This window comes from Chiloscyllium plagiosum, chromosome 13 (genome assembly GCF_004010195.1).
Source record: "Chiloscyllium plagiosum isolate BGI_BamShark_2017 chromosome 13, ASM401019v2, whole genome shotgun sequence".
In the NCBI taxonomy this organism is placed as follows: Eukaryota; Metazoa; Chordata; class Chondrichthyes; order Orectolobiformes; family Hemiscylliidae; genus Chiloscyllium; species Chiloscyllium plagiosum.
In genome coordinates, this window is record NC_057722.1 from 39,213,698 (window position 1) to 39,236,919 (window position 23,222).

Below are 23,222 nucleotides of genomic sequence, written 5' to 3' on the forward strand. Positions count from 1 at the left end.
GAGGTCATGTTAATAGATTAGTAATCCAGAGTCCCGAACTAATATTTCAGTGCATAATACTCCAAATTCCAAAATGGGAGTTTGACAAATCAAATTCAGTTTAAACATCTAAACATAAAAAGGTTGGTTTCGATAGAATAACTGTATATAATTGCCAAACTGTTATAAAATTCCAACTGTTAATTAATGAGCTTTAGTGTAGGGAGCCTGCTGGCCTTCCCTGCTATACATGATTCCAGTTTGCACTAATGAGGTATGAAATTGGTATGAAATCACTGTAAAGAATAAGAAAAGGGCCATCTCAGCCTGCTGAGGGTCTTTTTCACCAACCCGTAATGTTGCCTATATCCCAATAACTTATTTGTTAAAATATTTATACTGAGCCTTACAGGCTATCAATCATACACAATGTCCTGAAATTATACATTAAAGTAGGATTGTAAAGTAAAATTATCTAAAATAATATTTCATTCAAAAAAGTGGAATGCCCGGATAAAAGTTAATTAAAATGACATCTGGAAACTCAACTATTATTTGATAAACTTTTGATTTCCTTTGTGAGTCTGTATGATATTAATGTAAATATTTTCTTGTGGGGTGGGACAAAAAGCATGGTCACTCAACTTAGCCATAATATAATGAGTGTTGAAAGTACTTTGGTTATAACTACATAGAACAGTTCGTTAACATCTGCACTGAGAAAACTTCCTGCTTTTGTTTCTGATTGTAATGATGCCCAAATGCCCACCCTTCCTTCCTTTGCAGATTTTGAGAGCAGCAAAGTTGAAACCAGAGACAAGCTACAACATGCTGAGAGATAAAACAAACTTCTTTCTCAAGGACCCTCAAAAGAAACTAGGGTAAGTTTAAACCTTATTTTTTTTCCAAAAATAACCTTCTCCTGAGGTATGTTTGTGGCTTTCTGATCTGTTTGTGGATTTTAAAAAACTTGTCCCGAGATACGTTTGTGGGTTGCTGATCTGTTTGTGGATAACTGTAATAAACTTCTGAGTTTTGATAGATTTAGAGCCAGGTTCCAACTGTCTGAACTGACAGGAAGTCAAATAAACTTGTGTTTTTAGTTGATTATCCTGTGGAGGATGTGGGGAAACAGAAGTGAAAAGCCTCGAGAGATGAAAGCATGCACCATTGAGAAAAATCATATTACAAAATAAAAATATCTAATTCACTTTGATTGATGGTTACCACCAAATGTTAAGAAAAAGCTGTCTATTGCTTGGTAATAGCTTAATTTATTATTTGCATTTCTTGGAAAGTTGTGCTCTAGAATTTGTAAAATTAGGTTTACCAATACCTGCCAAGTAGATTATTTGTATTTCAACTTTTACAATATATTCTTGAATTCAATATAAAGCTGAATTGTAGGTGAACATCTTATTTCAGGGATTGTTTTGACTGCAAGACATACCTGTGTAACTAGCACAGATTAAAAGAAAATATTTTTCTTCCTGCATTCAATGCCATAAAACACATTTAATACGATTTACAGTATAGTATCCAGCTATTCGGTCCAACCAGTTCTGGTTCTTTCTCTCTATCTCTATCTCTACCTGTCTATCCTATTTGATTAAGCCATTCCTTGTGCTTCCTCATTTTCACCTCGCTTTGTGTTAAGACGTTTCTTCTAAATTCTCTAGTGGAGTTCTTACAATTTATTTTAACAGCCTCTCAAAATGCTCTTACCCACAAGGGAGAACATTGTTTCAGTAAACATTTGATCAAAAGTTTCATGATGTTAAATACCTCTTTAGAGATTCCTCCATGTTTCGTCAAGAGAATCCTGATGGAAAAACCAATGAAACTTGTATTGATTGTAACTTGGTCAGCCAGGTGAACCTCATAGAATATGTTACCTAATATGAGCTGTTAATCTGGTCCAGTCAGAGAGCTATATGGCTGACAGATATAAATAGGAGTGTCAGAGGTACTATTCACTCTGAGAGCTGGCTCTGATGGAGCTCGATCAGTGTAAATAAAGGGTGACTTGGTGATCGGATACTGGCTAATGTGGAGTTATTTCACTTGTGAATGACATGTACTGGTTCAACAAATATTGTGCATTTTAAAATTGAGCTCCAGCAGGACCGGTATGTTCATTCCAAGTATTATGGGTTTTTACTGGTAGAGAACTAGCCTGTGGTGTTAGCCTTGTAATCTTCTCTAGTCCCTTTCTGAAATATGATGGGCAGAAATATGATGTGCAGAACTTTAAGTGTAGACTAACAACAGTTCAGTACAGATAAATTACCATTGCCTACTCTCTCAACTCTTCATTAAGGCTAATCAAGCAAAATTTTCTCTTTTGAACTTCATATTGTCTAATTATTTTTAGATTTTTGTTTTTAGATATAAGGTAGTTTTCTAATTTTATCAGATTTATCTGATTTTACCTTCACAATCATTCTAAATATGAAGACATTACAAATACTCAAACAGCTAATCCAGTACTTTTACCTCTTCTTGCGCAACAAGTTCAGACAAGGAAGCTTCTGGTAATGAAAATCATTCATCCAGAAGAAAAACACAGGGTCCGCTACACTGGGATGGTGTGGTGTGTGGCGGCCTCCAGCATGGAATGGCATCCTCTCGGCCCAGTGTGGCAGTCTCTAAGCCTGTCATGGCTTTAGCATGATCTCCCGGTCTTGAGGTGATACCGGAACAATCTCCCGGCATTGTGAACCTCAAGGTGAGGCCCTGTGCGGTCTGGAGCCAAGGCCCAGTGCGGACTGGAGTTTAGGTGCCAGCATGATCTGCATTTGAAAACAGCTGCTCTGGACTTTTATTTCTGCAATGCTGACATTTTATCTCTCTATCTTCTAAGATCTTGCAACTGAAGAAGCCGTAGCTGAGTATCTTTGTACCTAAGATGGCACTACAGGTGGTGACTTATAAATGTTTCACTGTTCTCATTTGAGTACATGTGACAATAAAGCCAATTCAATTCAATTTACCATCCAACTATTTCTCAAATGACTTTGGGGATTTTCACCTTTACTAGCTACTTCAAATTATATTCTTACGTTGAGTGCGTTTATTCTTTTGGTCACAACTTAGACATGTGGGATTTGGATGGTATCAGCTCACTTCTTTAGTATAACACTCTCCTAAGCATCAGAATGTTACCAGCTCAACCTCAGCACATGGTTAAGTGTACAAGACAAATAGAATATTTATCATCCCAGGTGCAGTGCATGAGCGGCACCATTGCAGCCTCCCTGCTGCAATGATTTTAAATGTGCATTGAGTCCATTGCAGCATTTGAATAAGAACAGGTATGTGAGGGGGCATAGGCTTAGGATTTTCATTAGAGGAAATGCTTTAATGGAAAAAGTTATTAGAGCATGGAAATATAAGGACTTGAAAATTAGGAATTTTTAGAATCTGGGGAAAGGACAGGGGAACCATTGTAAAGTTTATATGATTGAATTCAGTCTATTCATCTGCAGAAAATCAGGTGGAACAGAAGCAGTTCTAAGGGATTTCCTGATCTATTTTAAGCATTTAACTGCTAAAGAATAAGAGGATTTTGCAGTTGAAAATATCATTGCAAAATGCCTTCATGAAAATAGACCTTGAGGATACCATAAACTGAAAATACTTTTCTAATAAATATTTCATATAAAATTGAGTACAGGCAATAATGTCATTTAAAATTGTCTGCAATTAGCTGAGACAAAATGATATTGCCTCTGTTTTTAGCAAAATGGCACATCAGGCTTTCTAGAGAAGGCCATTAAGTTTGTGGGAGACACGAGACTTGTTTTGCTGTTGTGGTTCGATCAGAAAAGAATCATGTTAGTTTATTTGGCCAGTACACATGGGCATCAATTTGCTGCTCACATTAGCTATTAAGAATAGATTACGTTGTAACCAAATGTCAGGACAAGAACCTCCGAAAAGGTTTTTACCATTTAATAATTCATTAGAGATTCGTAAGATTATGGGGATAAAAACATGAATTATTTATTATTTTGGAACAGTTTAAGTTTTTTTTAATTTGAGTACTGAAATTATGTTCCCTGTTGTACATTTCCTTTTCCATGTGATTGGCTTGCTCGCAAATAAATTCGGTTTAATTTTAGCTTGGATAAGTATGTTTGACAAGCTCATACTTAACTACAATTTGAAGACAGAAGAGTGTATACTAAGTATCCTGTTAAGAGCAATCCAACATACTCTGGTATGTGGGGCAATTCTTAGACTTGTGATATATAAGCCTTTTCATAACATTTACAAAATTATAAATTTCAGCTCATATGAGACATGGGTCTGTTTATGCAAAGCAATGCTTTTAGTTCAAAAGCTGATTGGGAGTGGATGTTTGCAGGTAATTGGTCAGCTAGAAAATGGAAAGTCTTCAAAAATGAGATAATGAGAGTCAGCGACAGTAAGTTCTTGCTAGTGTGAAAGTCAAGGCTGGTAAGGAATACTGAATGACTAGAGAAATTAAGGTTTTGGTTAAAAAAATGAAGGAAGCATCTGTCAGGTAAAGACAGGAGAGACCAAGAGAATCATTAGAAGAACATAAAGGCAATAGGAGTATATTTAGAGGGAAACAAGGAGGGCAAATAGGGTTAAGGAGAAACCAAAGGGATTTTATAAGTATATTAAGAACAAAAGGGTTGCTAGGGAGACAATAAGGCCTCTCAGAGATCAGCAAATTAAACCGAATTTATTTGCGAGCAAGCCAATTACATGGAAAAGGAAATGTACAACACGGAACATGGTAGACTGGTTAGCAAGGTTAGATGTTATAGAATACAGGGAGACCTAGCCATTTGGATATAGAACTGGCTTAAAGGTAGAAGACAGAGGGTGGTGGTGGAGGGTTGCTTTTCCGACTGGGGGCCTGTGACCAGTGGAGTGCCACAAGAATCAGTGCTGGTTCCCCTGCTGTTCATCATTTATTTAAATGATTTGGATGTGAACATAGCAGGTATAGTTAGTAAGTTTGCAGATGACACCAAAATTGGAGGTGTAGTGGACAGCTAAGATGTTTACATCAGAGTACAACGAGATCTTGATCAGATCAGCCAATGGGCTGAGGTGTGGCAGATGGAGTATAACTTAGATAAATGCGATGTGCTGCCCTTTGGAAAAGCAAATCTTAGCAGGACTTATATACTTAATGGTAAGGTCCTAGAGAGTGTTGCTGAAAAAAAAGACCTTGGAGTGCAGGTTCTTAGTTCCTTGAAAGTGGAGTCGCAGGTAGAATAGTGAAGAAGGCATGCTTTCCTTTATTGGGCAGAGCATTGCATATAGGAGTTGGAAGGTCATGTTGCAGCTGTACAGGACATTGGTTAGACCACTTTTGGAATATTGTGTGCAATTCTGGTCTCCCTCCTATCAGAAAGATGTTGTGAAACTTGAAAGGGTTCAGAAAAGATTTACAAGCATGTTGCCAGGGTTGGAGGATTTGAGCTATAGGGAGGCGCTGAATAGGCTGGGGCTGTTTTCCCTGGAATGTTGGAGGCTGAGGGGTGACCTTATAGAGGTTTACAAAATTATGAGGAGCATGGTTAGGGTAAATAGACAAAGTCTTTTCCCTGGGGTGGGGGAGTACAGAACTAGAAGGCATAGGTTTAGGGTAAGAGGGGAAAAATTAAAAGGGACCTAAGGGGCAACTATTTCACGCAGAGAGTGGTGCATGTATGAAATGAGCTGCCAGAGGAAGTGGTGGATGCTGTGGTATGGTTACAACATTTAAAAGGTATCTGGATGAATATATGAATAGGACGGGTTTAGAGGGATATGGGTCAAGTGCTGGCAAATGGGACTGGATTAGGTTGGGATATCTGGTCGGCAATGACGAGTTAGACTGAAGGGTCTGTTTCAGTGCTGTACATCTCTATGACTCTAGTAAAATTGAGTTAATGTTGTCCTAATACGTTACATCAGTAAGAATCATGTTATAGGGTTGGGGTCTTGATTCTCTGCAGTTCCATCACATGTCATTATGGAAGGCAACTACATTTGCACACAAAGCAAGGTAAACAATCAAACATACAGCCATACTGCATGCTCTTGCAAAATGTATCTAATATCTGGTTTCAGAGTCAGTTTGGCAGATGGCTGCAAGCAAGTCGTCAATCCTAACAGCATGGATGGCTCATAACATGAGAGAACACAAGTGAAAAGAAATGGGCAAATGATTTTTTTATTAACATCTAAATCTGTGGTTTATTGCTCAGGAGGACATACAAATATTTTAATGAAGATGCAGGTGAGTAATGAAGTTGAGGAATAATCACCCTGCATAAAAGATAACTATTTACTGGATTAGAATCAAAATCCATTGGCCCCAACAATGTTTTATGTGTGTTTGGAGCAAATAGAAAGAGATAGAGAGAGAGATAGTGTGAGGGGTAGTGAAAGAGCACAAGAGACAAAGAAGTAGAGAGAAAAATAGAGAGAGTGATAGACATCGAGCAAGAGATCGAGAGTGAGATCTTTGACCCAGCAGGGATATGTCAGGATCAAAGAATATAACATCACCAATACTCACCAGTAAGCCTGTTGAGGTCAGAGAAACCAAATACTGTAGGAGAGAGTGCTGACTGTATGATCACAAGATCAATGGCCAGATAAGCTCAGCCAGTGGAGATTGAAGTGGGAGGGGAGGGGAGGGGAGGCGAGGCGATGGTCTAGTTGTATTATTGCTGGATTGTTAATCCAGAGACCTGGGTAATCATCTAGGGACCCAAGTTCAAATCCACCACAGCTGATGGTGGAAGTTGAAGTCAGTAAGAAAATATGGAATTAAGATATCAGTGATGATCATGAATCCATTGTTGATCGTCAGGAAAAACCATCTCGTTCAATAGTGTCCCTCAGGGAAAAAAGATTGCCTTCCTTACCAGGTCTAGCCAACGTGTGACTCCAGACCCACAGCAATGTAGTTGACTTTTAACTGCACTCTGGGCAATAAAGGATGGGCAACAAATGCTGTCCTAGCCAGTGATGCCCAAATCTCGTGAATGAATTTTTAAAAATTTTATTCAGAACACCATATTGGACTCAAGACATTATTGCTGTTGCTTTATCCACAGCTGCTGTCAGACCTGCTGAGTTTCACTTTCATTTCAGTTCTCCAGCATGAACAGTACTTTGCTTTTATTTACTAGATATACTAACTCAGGCTGCTCACACTGAAACTGAGGCAGAAGCAGTTCCTGAAAGCTACTACTTTGAAAATGAGGTGATTATGAGGAAAGGGAGACCCCATCACAGCCCTACAAATGAGGTTTGGATAGTGAGTGGTGTCACCAGGATTTTGTAGAGAAATATTGTGGTCAGTTCACAAGATTCCAAAGGCTGGGCATGTGGATAGGCTTGGCCTTTGAAACACAAGCCAGTATTCTTACTGGCCACAGCTTCACAAGGATGGAACATAGAAACATGGGAAAACAGAAATTAGGAGAGGCACTAGGCAATTCAGCCCTTTAACACTGCTCTGCCATTTAACATGATCATGGCTGATCATTTCCTGGACTCAACTTCACTTTCCTGCCTGCTCCCCACAGCCATTTATCGTGCTTTTCATCAGAAACATATCTGTCTATTTCGTTCTTGAATCTGTTGGTCGGTTTTACCTCCATTACACTCTGGGGCAGAGGGTTCCACAGATTTACAGCCCTTTCAGAGAAGTAGTTTCTCCTCATCTCAGTTTTGAAACTACCTCCTCTCAGTCCATAACTCTGACCTCTTGTTTGAGACCATCCCCTGAGAGGGAACATCTGATGTCACGAGACCTTGCAGAACCTGCCATATCTGGAAAAGCCTCAACCTGTATTAAGATCTGCACCTCTATGATTCCTGGTCTAGTTTTGGGGAACTGTTCAGCAAGGTGTTAGTGGCCTGTGTGGGATACCTTATCATTATAGGTGTGGTATCTATTTATCAGGAACTGCGTGTGAAACATATCTGCCAAAGCAGTGCTGAAGAACTGACCCAATATAATTCCCTCCCCACCCCTATCTGCATTCCGCACAGACCATTCCCCCATGACTCTCTTGTTAAGCCCACATCTCTCATCAACTCACTCTCCACACCCGGCACCTTCCCTTGCCACCGCAGGAGATGTAAAACCTGCCCCCACACCTCCCACTTCACCTCCACCCAAGGCTCAAAGGATCTTATCACATCTGGCAGAGATTTTCCTGCACATCCACCCACCTCATCTACTGCGTCCATTGTTCTTGATGTGGTTTCCTCTATACTAGGGACATTGGACGCCAACTTCCAGAGAGTTTCAGGGAACATCTCTGGGACACAGACACCAAACAACCCCACTGCCCTGTGGCTGACCACTTAAACTCCCCCTCCCACTCCCCAAGGACATGCAAGTCCTGGGCCTCCTCCACCACCAAATCCAAGCCACCCAACAACTGGAGGAAGAACACCTCATCTTACGTTTTGGGACCATTCAATTACACAGCATCCAATTTATCTCTCCGCCTCCTTCCCCTCCACATTCCTGATGAAGGGCTTATGCCCGAAACATCAACTCTCCTGCTCCTTGGATGCTGCCTGACCTGCTGTGCTTTTCCAGAGCCATACTTTTCAACTCTGACTCTCCAGCATCTGCAGTCCTCACTTTCACCCAGTATGGTTTACCCACCAAACTCCAGTTGGATTAGGGTTCAAATCCCACGTCCAAAATTTCCCAGGATTTTATGGATAAAACCTGGGCATGATACAACAAGGGTCACAGAGGAATGCTAGAATGTTTCTAGTAGACCCTAAAAACAACAATCAGGACATATTGTCATGAGTACCTTAATCACTGGATGGAGGACTTGAGTTTGCTCTGTTCGCCAACAGGAATTCATCCAATGAGTCCATTGGTCTTATTCCATTTGAATTAGGTTACAAGCACCATATGCTTGGGCCTTTGAAACTAATCAAGGCGAGGTTTTTAGAACAGAAAGAGAATGTCTCCACATTAGTCTACACTCCAAGAGTGACTGTCCTGTGAACACCTGGAAATCTCCCAGACAGTAATAAAGGAGCAGGCAGACATCATTCCAAAGCCCACACATTTCAGCTCTGAGACTGTCAGTAAGTACTTCTATCAATGATAGAGGAAGCTTTAAATGCCTGATGTCAGTGATTTGGATAAAATAACTATAATGCTCAGGGAAGAGAATTATCTTTTTGAGACACCAGATTGGGGAGTAAATCAAAGGGTGTGTCATGTCAACATAGGGAAAAAAAACCCCACAACTAAGAGAACGAGTAGGTAATGATCTGTCCCATCACACTGCCACTGACCTATAGAATGAATGCAGCAGAAGGGATGAGTTGGAAGGAAAGTGGGTGAGGCCCATGTTGAACTCTTTCCCCCTGCACCTTAGGGGTGGCTAACTAATATAGAAATAGTGGCAAATGTAGATTCCGTATTAGCTTACCTAGGTGCAGATCAGTGAATTGACTCAATGTTGTTGCTCGTTACATTTAAGGCCATTTGCTCAGACAAGTCAGGCTATAAAACCCTCACTCCACATAATGTGGATATGAGAAGGCCCCTCCCATAAAGCGAAATCCCTGGGGTTTTCAGGGCTAGGCCTAAAAGAACTGGTCCAGTTCTGGGAGGAAATTAACTACATGCTAATGTACCAAATAATAATGCTTCTGAGCCGCAGAGGGAGTTGCCCAGTTGTGCTTACGCTCAAGCTGGATGGCTTCACACAGCTCTGCATTTCCCAGTGAAAATTTAATGGAACCAATATCACAGAAAAGGATTTATTCAAGAGGTATTGGCAAGTTCCTTTGACTGTTCATGCAAGGGAATTTATCATTGTAACTCGGGAAAGATTATACGAGTGTCTGGTCATGCCATTTAGATTGTGAAATGCCCCAGTCACCTTTCAAAGCCTGATGAACTAGATAGTAACAGGGTTATCTAACTACATGGTGCATCTAGATGACCTCCTCATCAATATCTGGGAAATGCATTGGGGCAACTGCAAGCCCTCTTCCAGAAAATACAGTCAATTGACTGAGTCATCAATCTGGCAAACAGCAAGCTCTTTAATGCTCAAGTGACCTCTCAGGTGACATTTAATTAAAGGACAAGTAACACTCAGGGCCTGAAAGGTAGTAATAATACCATTGTTCCCAATTCCCACAACAGAATTGGAAATTGTGAGGTTCTTGGGAATGTATGGATTCTACCAAATGCTTGTCCCAAACCTAAGAACAGTAACTGTGCTGCTGTCAGACATATAACAGGAAAAAGCGAAGACAATATGGCTGAGAAATGTCAGGTAACTGTTGGAAAGCTGAAGATTACTTGAATAATTGAGTTTATGCTAGCTGCTAAATTTTATTGAAATTTTTAAGATTCAGAACATGTGGTTATTCTATTAGGATTTATTCCTTCAACTGTACCACTTTTAAAAAACACAAATATTGCTGGGAAATCAAACGTAATTGCAACTGTCATGTCCAGAACTTAAAGGGATCTACTTAGAACTAAAAAGATAGTATTGACTGAGGCTAGGAGAATGAATGTGTCTGTGAATATGGGCTTTTTAAATATATTTTTCCCTTTGTAATGAACCATGAATGATTCACATTTCATTTGTCATCTGGAGTAACTGTCAAGATGATGGAGGAACTCTGAACTACTTAAAGACGTATTGAATTTTAATTAAACATTTGTTTCTTTAATAAATTAACATGTAGCCAAAATATGACCACTGATCCAAATTCATTGGCTTTCTTGAAAGAGCGAGATCTTGGAATGTCAAATATGACAAGATATCAATGAACCTTCAAATAGATGGACTTGAAAGAAGAGAAATGCACTACAAATGAAACTATAACCTCTTAGAAGTTAACTCAGATATGAACATGATGAGAGAAAGGATAGCAGTCTGGTCACAAGATATTTTATGTCTTCCCCTTTCAAGAATACATGTGAACAGGGGTTGAAAGCCAGTTTAACTCTCATCTGTATGTGCTGGTGGAAGAAAGCATGCTAATGAGTTGAAGTATTTGGGTGAACTAGCCTCTGTTCAAGTACCACTGTGCTGTGAAGTCACAGTTAAAGAACCACCCTGTATTGGAGGAAAAGGACTCTATCATGGAGCGCCAGAACCAGCCAGTCAGCAAGCCAGTCAAATGGATATAGGTGAAAAGAATTTCAACTAATCTTCCTAAGTGGGGATCCTGAGAGCTCTTGTGATACAGTGTTCGTGTCCTATCTCTGGGCCAAGAGATCTCAGTTCAAAAGCCCAACTGCTCTGAAGGTATGTAATAACATCTCTGAACAGGTTGATTAGGAAATATTCAAGCCAGGAATCCTGAAACCAACTGTCCCACTATCTGTGCCACCTTTGTGCTCTCACAAGGAGGTTGAACAATTCATCGCACCACCTCATGCTCCCACATGGAGGTTGAACAGTTCATCAACTTCAATAACATGTTCAACCCTGACCTTATGTTCACCTGGACTATCTCAGAGACCTCCCTTCCCTTCCTGGACCTCTCCATCTCCATCAATGATAACCAACTCAACAGGGACGCCTTCTACAAACCCACCAACTCCCACAACTACCTGGACTACCACCCTGTAAAAACGCTATCCCTTATTCCCAATTCTTCTGCCTCCACCACACCTGTTCCCACGAGAACCATTATTATTATTTCCGACATTTAACAACTCACTCCTATGTTAAATAACACATGTGATTAACATGGCTCCTTTTAAAATTAAGTTTATTTGGTTGGAGAGAAAGGTATTCACATCAGAGGGCGTCCTCTGTTCTGAAAACCTGTAGAGTTTACCGGACCCTTAGCCAAGCTGTTCCAGCCATAACTACAACAGTAGCATTTACCCAACAATGTGGAAAATTGCTCAGGTATGATCTGTACACAAAGAACAGGATAAATCTAAATTGACCAACTGCCACTCAGTCAGTTTACTTTCATCATCACTAAAGTGATGGAATGGGTAAACAACTGTTCAATCAAGCAGCACTTGCTTAGCCATAACATGCTCACCAACGCTCAGTTTGGGCATTCAGCTCCTAACTTCATTACAGCCTTAGAAAAAGAACTGAATCCAAGTGGTGGGGTTAGAGTGATTGTCCTTGATATCAAGGGTAAGTTTAGTATTAAGAGACCTGAGCAAATCTACAGTCAATGGTAATCAGGAAAAAAACTCTCAACTGGTTGGAGTGATGCCTGTTGCAAGAGAAGATAGTTGTGGTTGTTGGAGGTCAGTCAGCTCAGCTCCAGGACATCTCTGCATTTACCTATCACATTTCCAACACCCCTTCCCCAAGTCCCTCCTCCCTAACTTTTATCTTAGCCTGCTTGGCACACTTTCCTCATTCCTGAAGAAGGGGTCATGCCCGAAACGTCGATTCTCCTGCTCCTTGGATGCTGCTGACCTGCTGCGCTTTTCCAGCAACACATTTTCAGCTCTGATCTCCAGCATCTGCAGTCCTCACTTTCTCCTAGTGTGGTAGGCCCAGCCATCTTCTATTGCTTCATCAATGACCTTCCCTCCATCATTAAGTCAGAAGTCAGATATTTGCTGATGATTGCACAATATTCAGTATCTCTCATAACTGCTGAACATTTGAAGCATTCCATGTTCAAATGCAGCAAGATCTGGACAATGTCCAGGTTTGGGCTGACATACAAGTGCAGGGCAATGACCATCTCCCAGAACAGAGAATCCAACCATTGCCTCTTGGCATTCAATTGCACTTCTATGCTCAGTCTCCCACTATCAATATCCTGGGTGTTACCATTGATCTGAAATGGAACTGGACTAACTCCATAAATACTATGCTACAAGAGCAAGTCAGAGACTGGGATGCAGTGAGTAACACACTTTCTGAAGCTCCAAAACCTATTCATCATCTACAAGGCACAAGTCAGAAATGTAGTGCAGGTGTTAACAACTTGTCGAGGTATTAACAACTCCAACAAAAATCCAGAAGTTTGACACCAAAAACCAAAACAGCCCATTTAACTGGCTTAACATCCACAAACATTCACCCCCTCCACCACTGACATTCAGTAACTGCAGTGTGTACCATCTACATGAGGCATTGCAGGAATTCACCATAATTCTTTCGACAGCACCTTCAGCAAATGTGCCGAATCCCATCAGTTGAACATCAAAAATTACAGTCACACATAGATCTGTTCTTTCCCCCTTTGCAGGAGAGAAAGAGGTTTAGAGATGAGCCACCACTGATTTCCCAGTTTACAGCTTCAGAGAAGACATTGAAAATCAGTGATATTTCAGAATTATTGAGCATCAGAGGTAAAGAGCTTACATTACCTGGTGACAAAATTAAATATCAGCAACTTAAATGTAACATTACACTGAATTTACATTGATCTAATTACAGTAGCGTGTGAAATACAATCATCTTCATAACGCTAAGTTATAATAAAGTTATCCTGCCAATATTAATGTATATGTTTCCCCTCCATTGGAGCCTGCATCTCTGCAAGGTGAATAAGTTCTTAGAGAAGCTAATTTTCCCAGGAGTGAACGATTAGATTGCTCATGCCTACCAAGTGCTATAAGACATGTTCACTTTGGTGGTCCAGTTAGAGAAATAATTGGAATTTCACCTGGTGATATATACTTCACAAAGGAGCAAGATGGATGGTGGTAGCAGAGACAGTGAAGGCAAGTCCATTTCAGAGGGGGCAGCCTTTTTCAAATGTTTTCAAACTACTTAATGTGAAACAGGTGCTGCACGCCAAAACCAGAAAGTGAAGGGTTAGCCGTCAGGGGGATTTGGAAAATTCATAATGTACTAATAAGACTTCTATGCATACTGTCTACAGTTACAAGAATCTAACTCAAGCATGAATGGTTGACTTTGAAAGACACTGTGAGGATGTCTACTTCCATGGATAATTATTTAGCTCCATGAGAAATTAATTGTGGAATTAAGGGATTCATAGCAGCCTCGACCACAGCCATGCAGACACTTATGCCAACATGCGTCTGGCACATTTAATATAACAATAAACATCTTAGCTTTGGCCTTCCAGCATGTTCCAAACTGCTCTCCAGTAAAGTTCACTGAATGTGACAGATCCATAAGAGGGATGATGGCATTGGACACTGAAGTCAAAGCACACACACTGGTTACCCATTGCCCAACACCCTTACTGCCACCATCACAGAGTCCAATACCGTGTGTTATCATCTAATGACCTAGTGCATCCCCTGAACAAACACAACGTCAGTGAGTGAGATGGGTGGGTGGATTGGGTAATTGGGATAATGTCTGATGATGAAACAGGATGTGAAGTTCTCCACTCCTCAACCAGAGGTCAGCCCCTTGGCCATGAGTGGGACCCTGATCGCTGAAAGACAAGGCGAGAGCTGCCCCTTCCTGTGCTGCTCTCTTCTCATCAAAGAGTCAGGGTAGTTTCAAGAGGAGAGATGGCTCACTCAGTGCAGTGGTGTCAGCTGTGGGTGAATCACCAGGGTTTGGTTTGTAGACATCTGTGTGCCCCTCACACTGCCCACCATGAACAATGCTCTGCTTCTGCCCGAGGCAGGAGGGTGACTCCTTGCCAGTGATTGGTTGCAGTTTGGACTGGCAGTCAAAGGCTGAAAATGGATACAAGCTAGGAGCTGCAACCAGCCAATTTGTAATTCAGGATTTGCCAAACTTGGAGTATTGCATGTGATTTTGGGGTCTCTTTCTATGAGGAAGGATGTTCTGGCTTTGGAGGTAGGACAGCGTCGGTTTGCCAGTCTGCTTCCTGGGATGGCAGGACTGACGTATGAAGAGAGACTGGCCTGGTTTGGACTATACTCACTGGGAGAACAAATTACTGCAGATGCTGGAATCTGTACTGAAAACAACAAGTGCTGGAGATCACAGAGCTCTGGTGAAGTCATCAAGATTCAAAATGTTAGCTTGCTCTCTCTCTGTGGATGCTGTCAAACCCCCGCTGTAGTCTCCAGCATTTGTTATTTTCAGTATTATATTCACTCAAGTTGAGAAGAATGAGGAGGGAGGGATCTCATAGAAACTTATAAAACTCTAGCAGGAGTAGACAGTGTAAACATAGGAAAGATGCTTCCGATGACCAGGGAATTCAGAACCAGGGGTCACAGTCTAAGGATGTGGGGCAGGACTGACATGAGGGGAAATACTTTCACCAAGAGAGTGGTGAGCCTGTGAATTCACTGCCACAGAAAGCAGTCATGGCTAAAATCATTGAGTGTTTTCAAGAAGGAGTTAGATCTAATTCTTAGAGGTAAAGGAATCAAAGGGTATGGGGAGAAAATGGAAGAAGGGTTGGACGATCAGCCATGATTATATTGAAAGGCAGAGCAGGCTTGAAGTGTGAATGAAGCTTGAAGTGTCTACTGCTGCTCCTATTTTCCATGTTTCCCCAAACAAATCCATGCTGTCTTCCCTAAAGTAGCCTGCATTGACCCAAGCGACTGTTAATTTTATCCCAAATTATCAATAAACTAACTGGCCTGTAGATGTTGGTCTCCCACCTTAATTTTTGGTCATGGGAGCAAGTGAGTCTTCTGCCTCTCCTTTTACTCTTATGAGATATGAATGGGCTGCCCTAGAATTCCACTCCTGTGCTCTAATAAGATCTCATTAGAATTTTCAACAGCTAAGTGTTGACATGTGTTCCATTGAGATCTATGAAAAGCTCCTAGAAATGAGAGACATAGGTAAGTGATCCAGGAAGGCATTAACTACAAATAGCCATTTCACAATATCACAATATCAATTATCATTGAACAAAATTAAAGCAAAATACTGTGGATGCTGAAAATCTGAAACAGAAGAAAATGCTGGAGAAACTCACCTGGTCTGGCTGCAGCTGTGGAGAGAGAAAACAGCTAACATTTTGAGTCTGTATAACACTTCTTCAGAACTGAAAGAGGTTGGAAAATGTTTTGGTTTTATATTTTTGACAGAGGTGAACGAGATGTGATACAATCCAGCAATACCTGTCACTTTGTGGGGTGTGTGGAATATTCCTTGTACCAGTCCTAGTTAGGCTCTACCCACAACTCTTTCTCTTAAATATCGATGTTGTCTTCAATACTGCCTGCTGCTCTCATCTGGAACTGGAATAATTAATCAGCTTCACTTCTGATTTCCACCCTTCCCTGACCTTTATCTCATCCATCCCTGACACTTCCCTTCCTTGACTTCACTGTTTCCATTTCTGGGGATAGGCTATCCATTAATATCCCCTACAAACCTACGGACTCCTCTGTTTAACTCAACTACACTTCCTCACTCCCTGCATCCTGCAAGAATCCCATTTCATTCTCCCAGTTTCTGTCTTTGCTGCATCTGTTTCAATGATACCACTTTCTACTGGGTGCCTCCAATATGACCTTTTCCCTCAGTTGAAGACCCATCCCCCCACCACACTGTGAGTGGCCAGACCCTCAGCCACGTCCAATCCATCTTATGCACTTCTGCTTTCGGCATTCTCCTTCTTCTCAGAACAATAGCAGAGTTCTCCTTGTGCTCACTTTCCACCCCACCAGTCTCTGCATTCAAAGGATCATCCTCAACAATGTCTGCTATTTCCAGCAGGATACCTCCACCAAACACATCTTTCCCTCTCTTCCACTGTCAGCATTACACAGGGATCATTCATTCTGAACACTCCTCACTTCCCGTTGGCATTATGCCACAAGATTACAGAAGATGTAACACTTGCCCCATTCACCACTTCTCTCCTCACTGCCCAAGGTTCCAAATGATGAAGCAGCATTTCACTTATATTCTTCCACTCTAGTCTACCATATTTATAGCTGACAGTGCGATTCACATTGTGGTCTGTGGTCTGAGTGCCCGCTTTGTGAAATACCTCCACTCTGTGCTTAGGAATGACTCCACATGCCATTTGCTTGCCAGTTCAATAAACAATCTTGCCCACATGCTAATATTCTGGACCAGCTGAAATGTTCCAACAAATCACAACATAAGCTTGGATAACAACCTCATGTTCTGTGCTGATATTTTGTAGCCTCTATGACCAATAGTTTAATGATGTTTGTACTCTAATTTACGTACATTCTCTCTTCATCCCCTCAGAACACCCCCAACCCTGCAGCTTTGTTTTATCTGTGGCTTTTTTCTATTTTCCTCTCAACAGCATTCTCTCCCTTTCACACCTTAATTTATACCCATTTTACATCTCTTTTTCTCTTTCATCACCATCAATAACTCCTTTGTCCTTTGTACCTTGCCTCCACATTATCTGTCTCCTGCACCGCCTCTCTGCCTCTTACAAAAGTACATTAAAACAATTTCCAATCCCCTTTCATTCCGAAGAAGAATCACACTGGACTTGAAGTGTTCACTCTCTGTTTTAAATATACTCAATGACGTGGCCTCCACAGCCTTATGTTGTAATGAATTCCACAGATTCACCACTTTCTGGCGAAAGAAGTTTCTCCTCATCTCCATTCTAAAGAGTCTTCCCTTAACTATTAAACTGTGCCCTCGGGTCTTCGTCTCTCCTGCCAATAGAAACATCTTCCCACGTCCACTCTGTTCAGACTGTTCAGTATGCTGCAACTTTCAATCAGATCTCCCCTCATCCTTCTAAGTGTCATGGAGTATACTCCCAGAGTCTTTAAACATTCCTCATGTTAAGTTAATCATTCCTGGGATCATTCTCGTGAACCTCCTCTGGACCCGCTCCAGGGCCAATACATCCATCCTAGATCAGCATTTTCTATGCTTTCAGGAGGACAACAATCAACCATATTGAAATGAGGTTTGCGAGATAAAATGGTACAAGCCTCAAGGCAAAAACATGAAAGACTTGCTGCCTGCCCTGCGTGCTTGAATTATCCTCAAGTTAAAACTGATGAAACTGTGAGCAATCTACTAAGCAGAATGAGTGACATAACAAATTAAATCTTCATTTGCCCAAGTGATGGCTAATTTTGTCTGAAATTATTGTTTCTGGAAGCTTACCCACCCCAAGTTAATCTTTCCAGATTTAATTACAATTATATTTCCAGCAATGTTTTTTCATTATATATGAATGACTGTTCAGTAAATGAGTTTGAAATTTAGAAAGAGTGCTTTATCTGCCCACAGGTAAGTACCACATGTCTTAAACATTGTACATCTGCATGTATTCAACACACACATTTCACATATCCCACTGACTATATATATATATATTCTCGTAAGTCGTCTGCCTGTCTGTTGAGTATGTAAGCACATTTCTGTTTTTGATCTTGTTTCATTAACTGTGCTGCACAATCATTCGTTTGTGAAATTCAGTAACATGGTAGCTAAGTTTAAAGACATAATTCTAAATAAATAATATAAACAAAATGATAGGCTTTTAAAATTTTAATTGTACTTTTCAAGGTAGCCCTGTTGAATGAAAAACTGTATAGTCTTTTCTTGTCCACTAAACTCAATCTCATTGACATTTACAAGCAAATCAACAAAGCAACTGAACTCATGAAAAATGCACCACAAAGGGAAAAAAATGTTTTAGGAATCTATATCAGGTATGTAAACATAAAATAGACAGGGGTAAATCAAGTCAAAAAGAAACAAGCTAATGGAAACTGATATTGTGCCAAATTCTCATTATCCTCCAGTGTTAGGCGAATAGACTTTCTACAGATAACAGAAGATGCCAAACTGCTCCAATGTAACTCTCTTAAGTATTGTGAAGGACTGCATGATCAGAACAGATGATCCAATGAGAAAAGAAATCAGGTCTGTGATTAAGCACACAGAGCTGCAAATAATTAATCATTGGAAAATGAGGAGTGAGTGTATGGATACTGTATGAGTACAGTATTAGTCTGCTTGCTTAGAGAAGGTTGTAAATGTGTTGTAAGCAGTTCAGAGAAGGTTTATTAGATGAAGACCTGAATGGGCAGATTGTCTTATAAGGAAATGATGGACATGCTAAGCTTGTATCCAGTGAAGTATAGAAGGTGATGAAAAATAAGTCATGAGGAAAATTGACAGGATGCATGTGGAACGGATATTTCCTCTTAAGAGACAATCTAAAATCAAGGGTCACTGTTTAAAAGTAAGGGGAAGACCTATTTAGGATAGGCATAGGGAGTAATTTTTTTCTCACTAATGGTCATGAGTCTTTGAATCCTCTTCTAGAGAGGTGGGGGAAACAGAGTCCTTGAATATTTTTATGATAGAGGTAGAAAGATTCTTGATAAGCAAGAGATTGAAAGATTATCAGGGTAAGCAGTTAAGTGGAGTATTCTGAACAGCCACAATTTTTATGAATAATGGAGCAAGCTTAAGAAGCTGAGGGGCCTACGCTAGTTCATATTTTAATGCCCATTTAAGGTTCCCCAGTTTGTTACAGTTCCAAAGGTATATCCAAAATCGTTAAGCTCTCAAGTGAGAAAGGATGAACTGGCTTCATTGCTTTATTCATGTATCCACTCAGTTGGTCGCAAGAAGGATGATTCAAATTGATCCTTTCCGTGGAGTAAATATTTTCCCAGACCCAAATGAATTGATGCTTTTAAAGGGAGCTAATTTAATCAGGCTTTCCTGAATGAAAAAGAGTATATTTAATAATAACTAAATGTGAGTGCACACACACACACACACAAAATACAGTTGTATTGGTAGTTGAACAATCAGTTTATCAATTCTTAGTTTTGCGGATTGATTGAGATTCTGTAGATTCGGATTCTATTCACAATTGAATTCTGGCATTCAGGATGAGACAGAAAGTCCTTTTGTGACCTGTTACTCTTTTACTGGCACTCAGAGTGATACAGTTGTTATTTGCAATACAAGGTGACTAGGGGATACTGCGACTGTCACAGCACACTAACACTCAAACCCAGGCTGGTATACAAGAGAACACGGTGGGCGGCACGGTGGCACAGAGACCCGGGTTCAATTCCCGCCTCAGGCGACTGACTGTGTGGAGTTTGCACGTTCTCCCTGTGTCTGCGTGGGTTTCCTCCGGGTGCTCCGGTTTCCTCCCACAGTCCAAAGATGTGCAGGGTCAGGTGAATTGGCCATACTAAATTGCCCGTAGTGTTAGGTTAGGGGTAAATGTAGGGGTATGGGTGGGTTTCGCTTCGGCGGGTCGGTGTGAACTTGTTGGGCCGAAGGGCCTGTTTCCACTCTGTAATCTAATCTAATCTAATCTAAAAAAAAACATTCAGAGAGAGAGCATTTTATCGTGTTTCTCACCTCTTCTGGGTTGCACTGAGGATGGGCAAAAGAGAGAGCAACTACTGCATTTGTAAGAAATAGAGCACATCAGATAGGGTCATATCAGATTGTAAGTTGTATATTTCTACTGGCTACTGATTAATGGAGTAGCATCAGCCCATAGTGAAGCATTTTTCTTTGTATTCTCACAGCACAGCTCTCTGTGTCACTTTCTTTTGTCCATTAATACTATAAAAACAGCAGGTCTATGCTCTCACTTCCAATTACATGTGGATAAATTGGAATATTTCTCCATTAACCAGCTAAATGTCAAATCTAAACTACATATCACATTTCACATTCAAACCATCAGTGTGGACCTATGCACATTAGCTCAGTATGGCCACTTTTATGATGTGATTTTGCAGCAACAGCTGCTGTTATCACATTACTAGCAGTACCAGTGTACACAGAACCTGACTATTATTTTATTCTCTTTGCCATGATTGAAAACTAACTATATGCTAGACATTTATTTTGTGGCATTAACATTGATGCAAATTTCTTAAGATAATTACTAATATCAGGTTTTTCAACAGATACAGAGACAGACAGATAATAAAGAGTGTAGAAGCAAGTCCATTCACATTTTCATAAAAACTTAACTGGTAAAAAGGTGGAATCTATTTAAAATACACTCGTACTTGCTAGTTCTTATTTTATTATTTTCCTTTTCCTACTACTGTGTGGGTGTTCTTGTGGTGCAATAGGTAGCATCCTTGCGTCTGAACCAGAGCTGTGGATTCAAATCCAACTCTGGGGTGCAATGGCCAAGCAAAGTGCATGCATTATATGGCCATAATATCAAACAGCACAGAAGAGGTTCTTCAGCCCATTGAGTCTGCACTGACCTATCTATACTAGTCCCACTTTTTAGCATTTGTCCTTAGCCTTGAATGTTATGACACTTTAAGTGCTCACCCAAGTACTTTTTGAATGTTGTGAGGTTTTCTGCCTCCACTATCCTCCCAGACACTGCATTCTGGATTCCCATCACTCTCTCTAGGTGAAACCGTTTTCCTCAAATCCCCTATAAATCTCCTGCCCTTCACCTTAAAATTATACCCTCTTGATTTTGACTCTTCAACTAAGGAGAGCAGCGGCTTCCTATTCTCCTTGTCTATGCCCTTATAATCTTAAACACCTCAATTAAGTCCCCTTTGAACCTTCTCCACTCTGATGAAAACAACTCAAACTTACATAAGCTCTCTTCATAGCTAAACTGATCAATCCCTGGCAACATCCTAGTGAATCTCCTAACCAAAGTGTTGTACAGCTACAGCTCCAACGTAACCTCACTACTCTTATAACCCATTCAGTGACTGAAGTCACACAACACCAAGTTATGGTCCAACAGGTTTATTTCAAATCACAAGCTTTCAGAATGCTGCTCCTTTACCCGATGAAGGAGCAGCACTCTGAAAGTTTGTGATTTCAAATAAACCTGTTGGACTATAACGTGGTGACTTCTGACATTGTCCACCCAGTCCAACACCAGCACCTCCACATCATATGTGAGACCGATAAAGGCAAGCATCCCATATGCTTTCTTAACGTCCCTATTAACCTGTCCTGCAATCTTCAGGTATCTATGGGCAAGCATCCCAAGATCCTTATGTTCCTATGAGTTTCCTAGTGTCCTGCCATTCATTGAGTACTCCCTTGTCTTTTTACTTCTTCCAATGTGCACCACCTTACACTTTTCATGGTTAAATTCCATCTTCCACTGATCTGCCCATTTGACCAATCCATCTATATCTTCCTGTAATGTAAGACCTTCTTGCTCACTATTAGCCACTTAGTCAATCTACATGTCATCCCACAATCTGACTGATCACCCACCCCATGTTTTCATCTATATCACTGAAATATATCACAAGCAATAAGGGAACCAGCACTGATCCCTGTAATACACCACTGGAAACCAGCCTCCAGTTCCACAAACAGCCATCAAACAACACCACAGGTTGAGTAATTACTTACAAATCCTTCCAACACACATCAATGACAGGCACCAAGAAAGGGAGACTCCAGGTCAGCCATGTAATAGAAATAAAGTGGAGTTTCTACCACCATTATCTGTAGTGCCAGGTTACAACATGCATGCCAAAATATATGTTGCAACAGCAAGTTAGTCTCCTTGGGGGACTAATTGGTTGTGTAGTCAGTGTGGATCAATCATTTTTCTAGTTGGGATTCAGGACATGCCTCCCTTCTCTACCCAACATGGAGATTGTGATGCTCTGATGGACATGACTTTAGGCGAGAACTGAAGACGATTCATTTTGGTTCACCAAACAGAAGACACAATCTCAATATATCATTGGTTATTTGATATTCAACTTGGAGTTTTTTTTAACAGGATCATGTCATATTAAGATAATAAACACTCAATTTAGTACATTATTTAGTGTAAATGCTATCTTTGTTTACATATTTTATCAGTTGCTCAAAACATATATAATTATAGATCATTTAGCAAACACAACACATCAATTTCCTCTTCTCAACCCTCTGTCACTCATACAGGCAGCACAACACATGCCAGTGACAGAAATGGATGTTTTTTGTAGATTTCTGCTGGCAGGCTGATGGTTAGACACACAATGGTGAGGTATTTCAAACAGGAGAAAGTGAGGTCTGCAGATGCTGGAGATCAAAGTTGACACACAATGGTGAAGTATTTCAAACATACCTGCCATGGAGCAGGCCTGGATAAAGCCACAGTTGGGGTTATAAGTATTTGCGTTACACATCATCAGCAAGCAAAAACTGTAGCAAACTCTGGGCATTCAACAAACAGCTGAGAATTCACTCAAAACATGTTACACAGCTGTTACCACTTTACAACAAAACTTTGTAACTTAGAGGAAATCGTGTGGTGCAGTGATAGAGTCCCTCACTTTGATCCAGGAGGGCCAACTTCCTCTACCCATAGGTGTGTAATAACACATCCAGACAGGTTGATTAAAAACA

The 23,222-nt window shown here is 40.6% G+C and overlaps 1 protein-coding gene across 3 annotated transcripts in view; it reads left to right on the forward strand.

Annotated features, from left to right (window-relative positions):
- The first annotated feature begins 762 nt into the window (after positions 1-762).
- The window catches only part of si:ch211-247n2.1 (calcium-activated potassium channel subunit beta-2), a 61,292-nt gene continuing 38,832 nt past the window's right edge, over positions 763-23,222 (forward strand). For all 3 annotated transcript variants that reach the window (XM_043702930.1, XM_043702931.1, XM_043702933.1), the window contains exon 1: positions 763-860. In XM_043702930.1, coding sequence (XP_043558865.1) covers positions 808-860 — 53 coding nt within the window. In that variant the 5' untranslated portion in view covers positions 763-807. The remainder of the gene's footprint in view (positions 861-23,222) is intronic.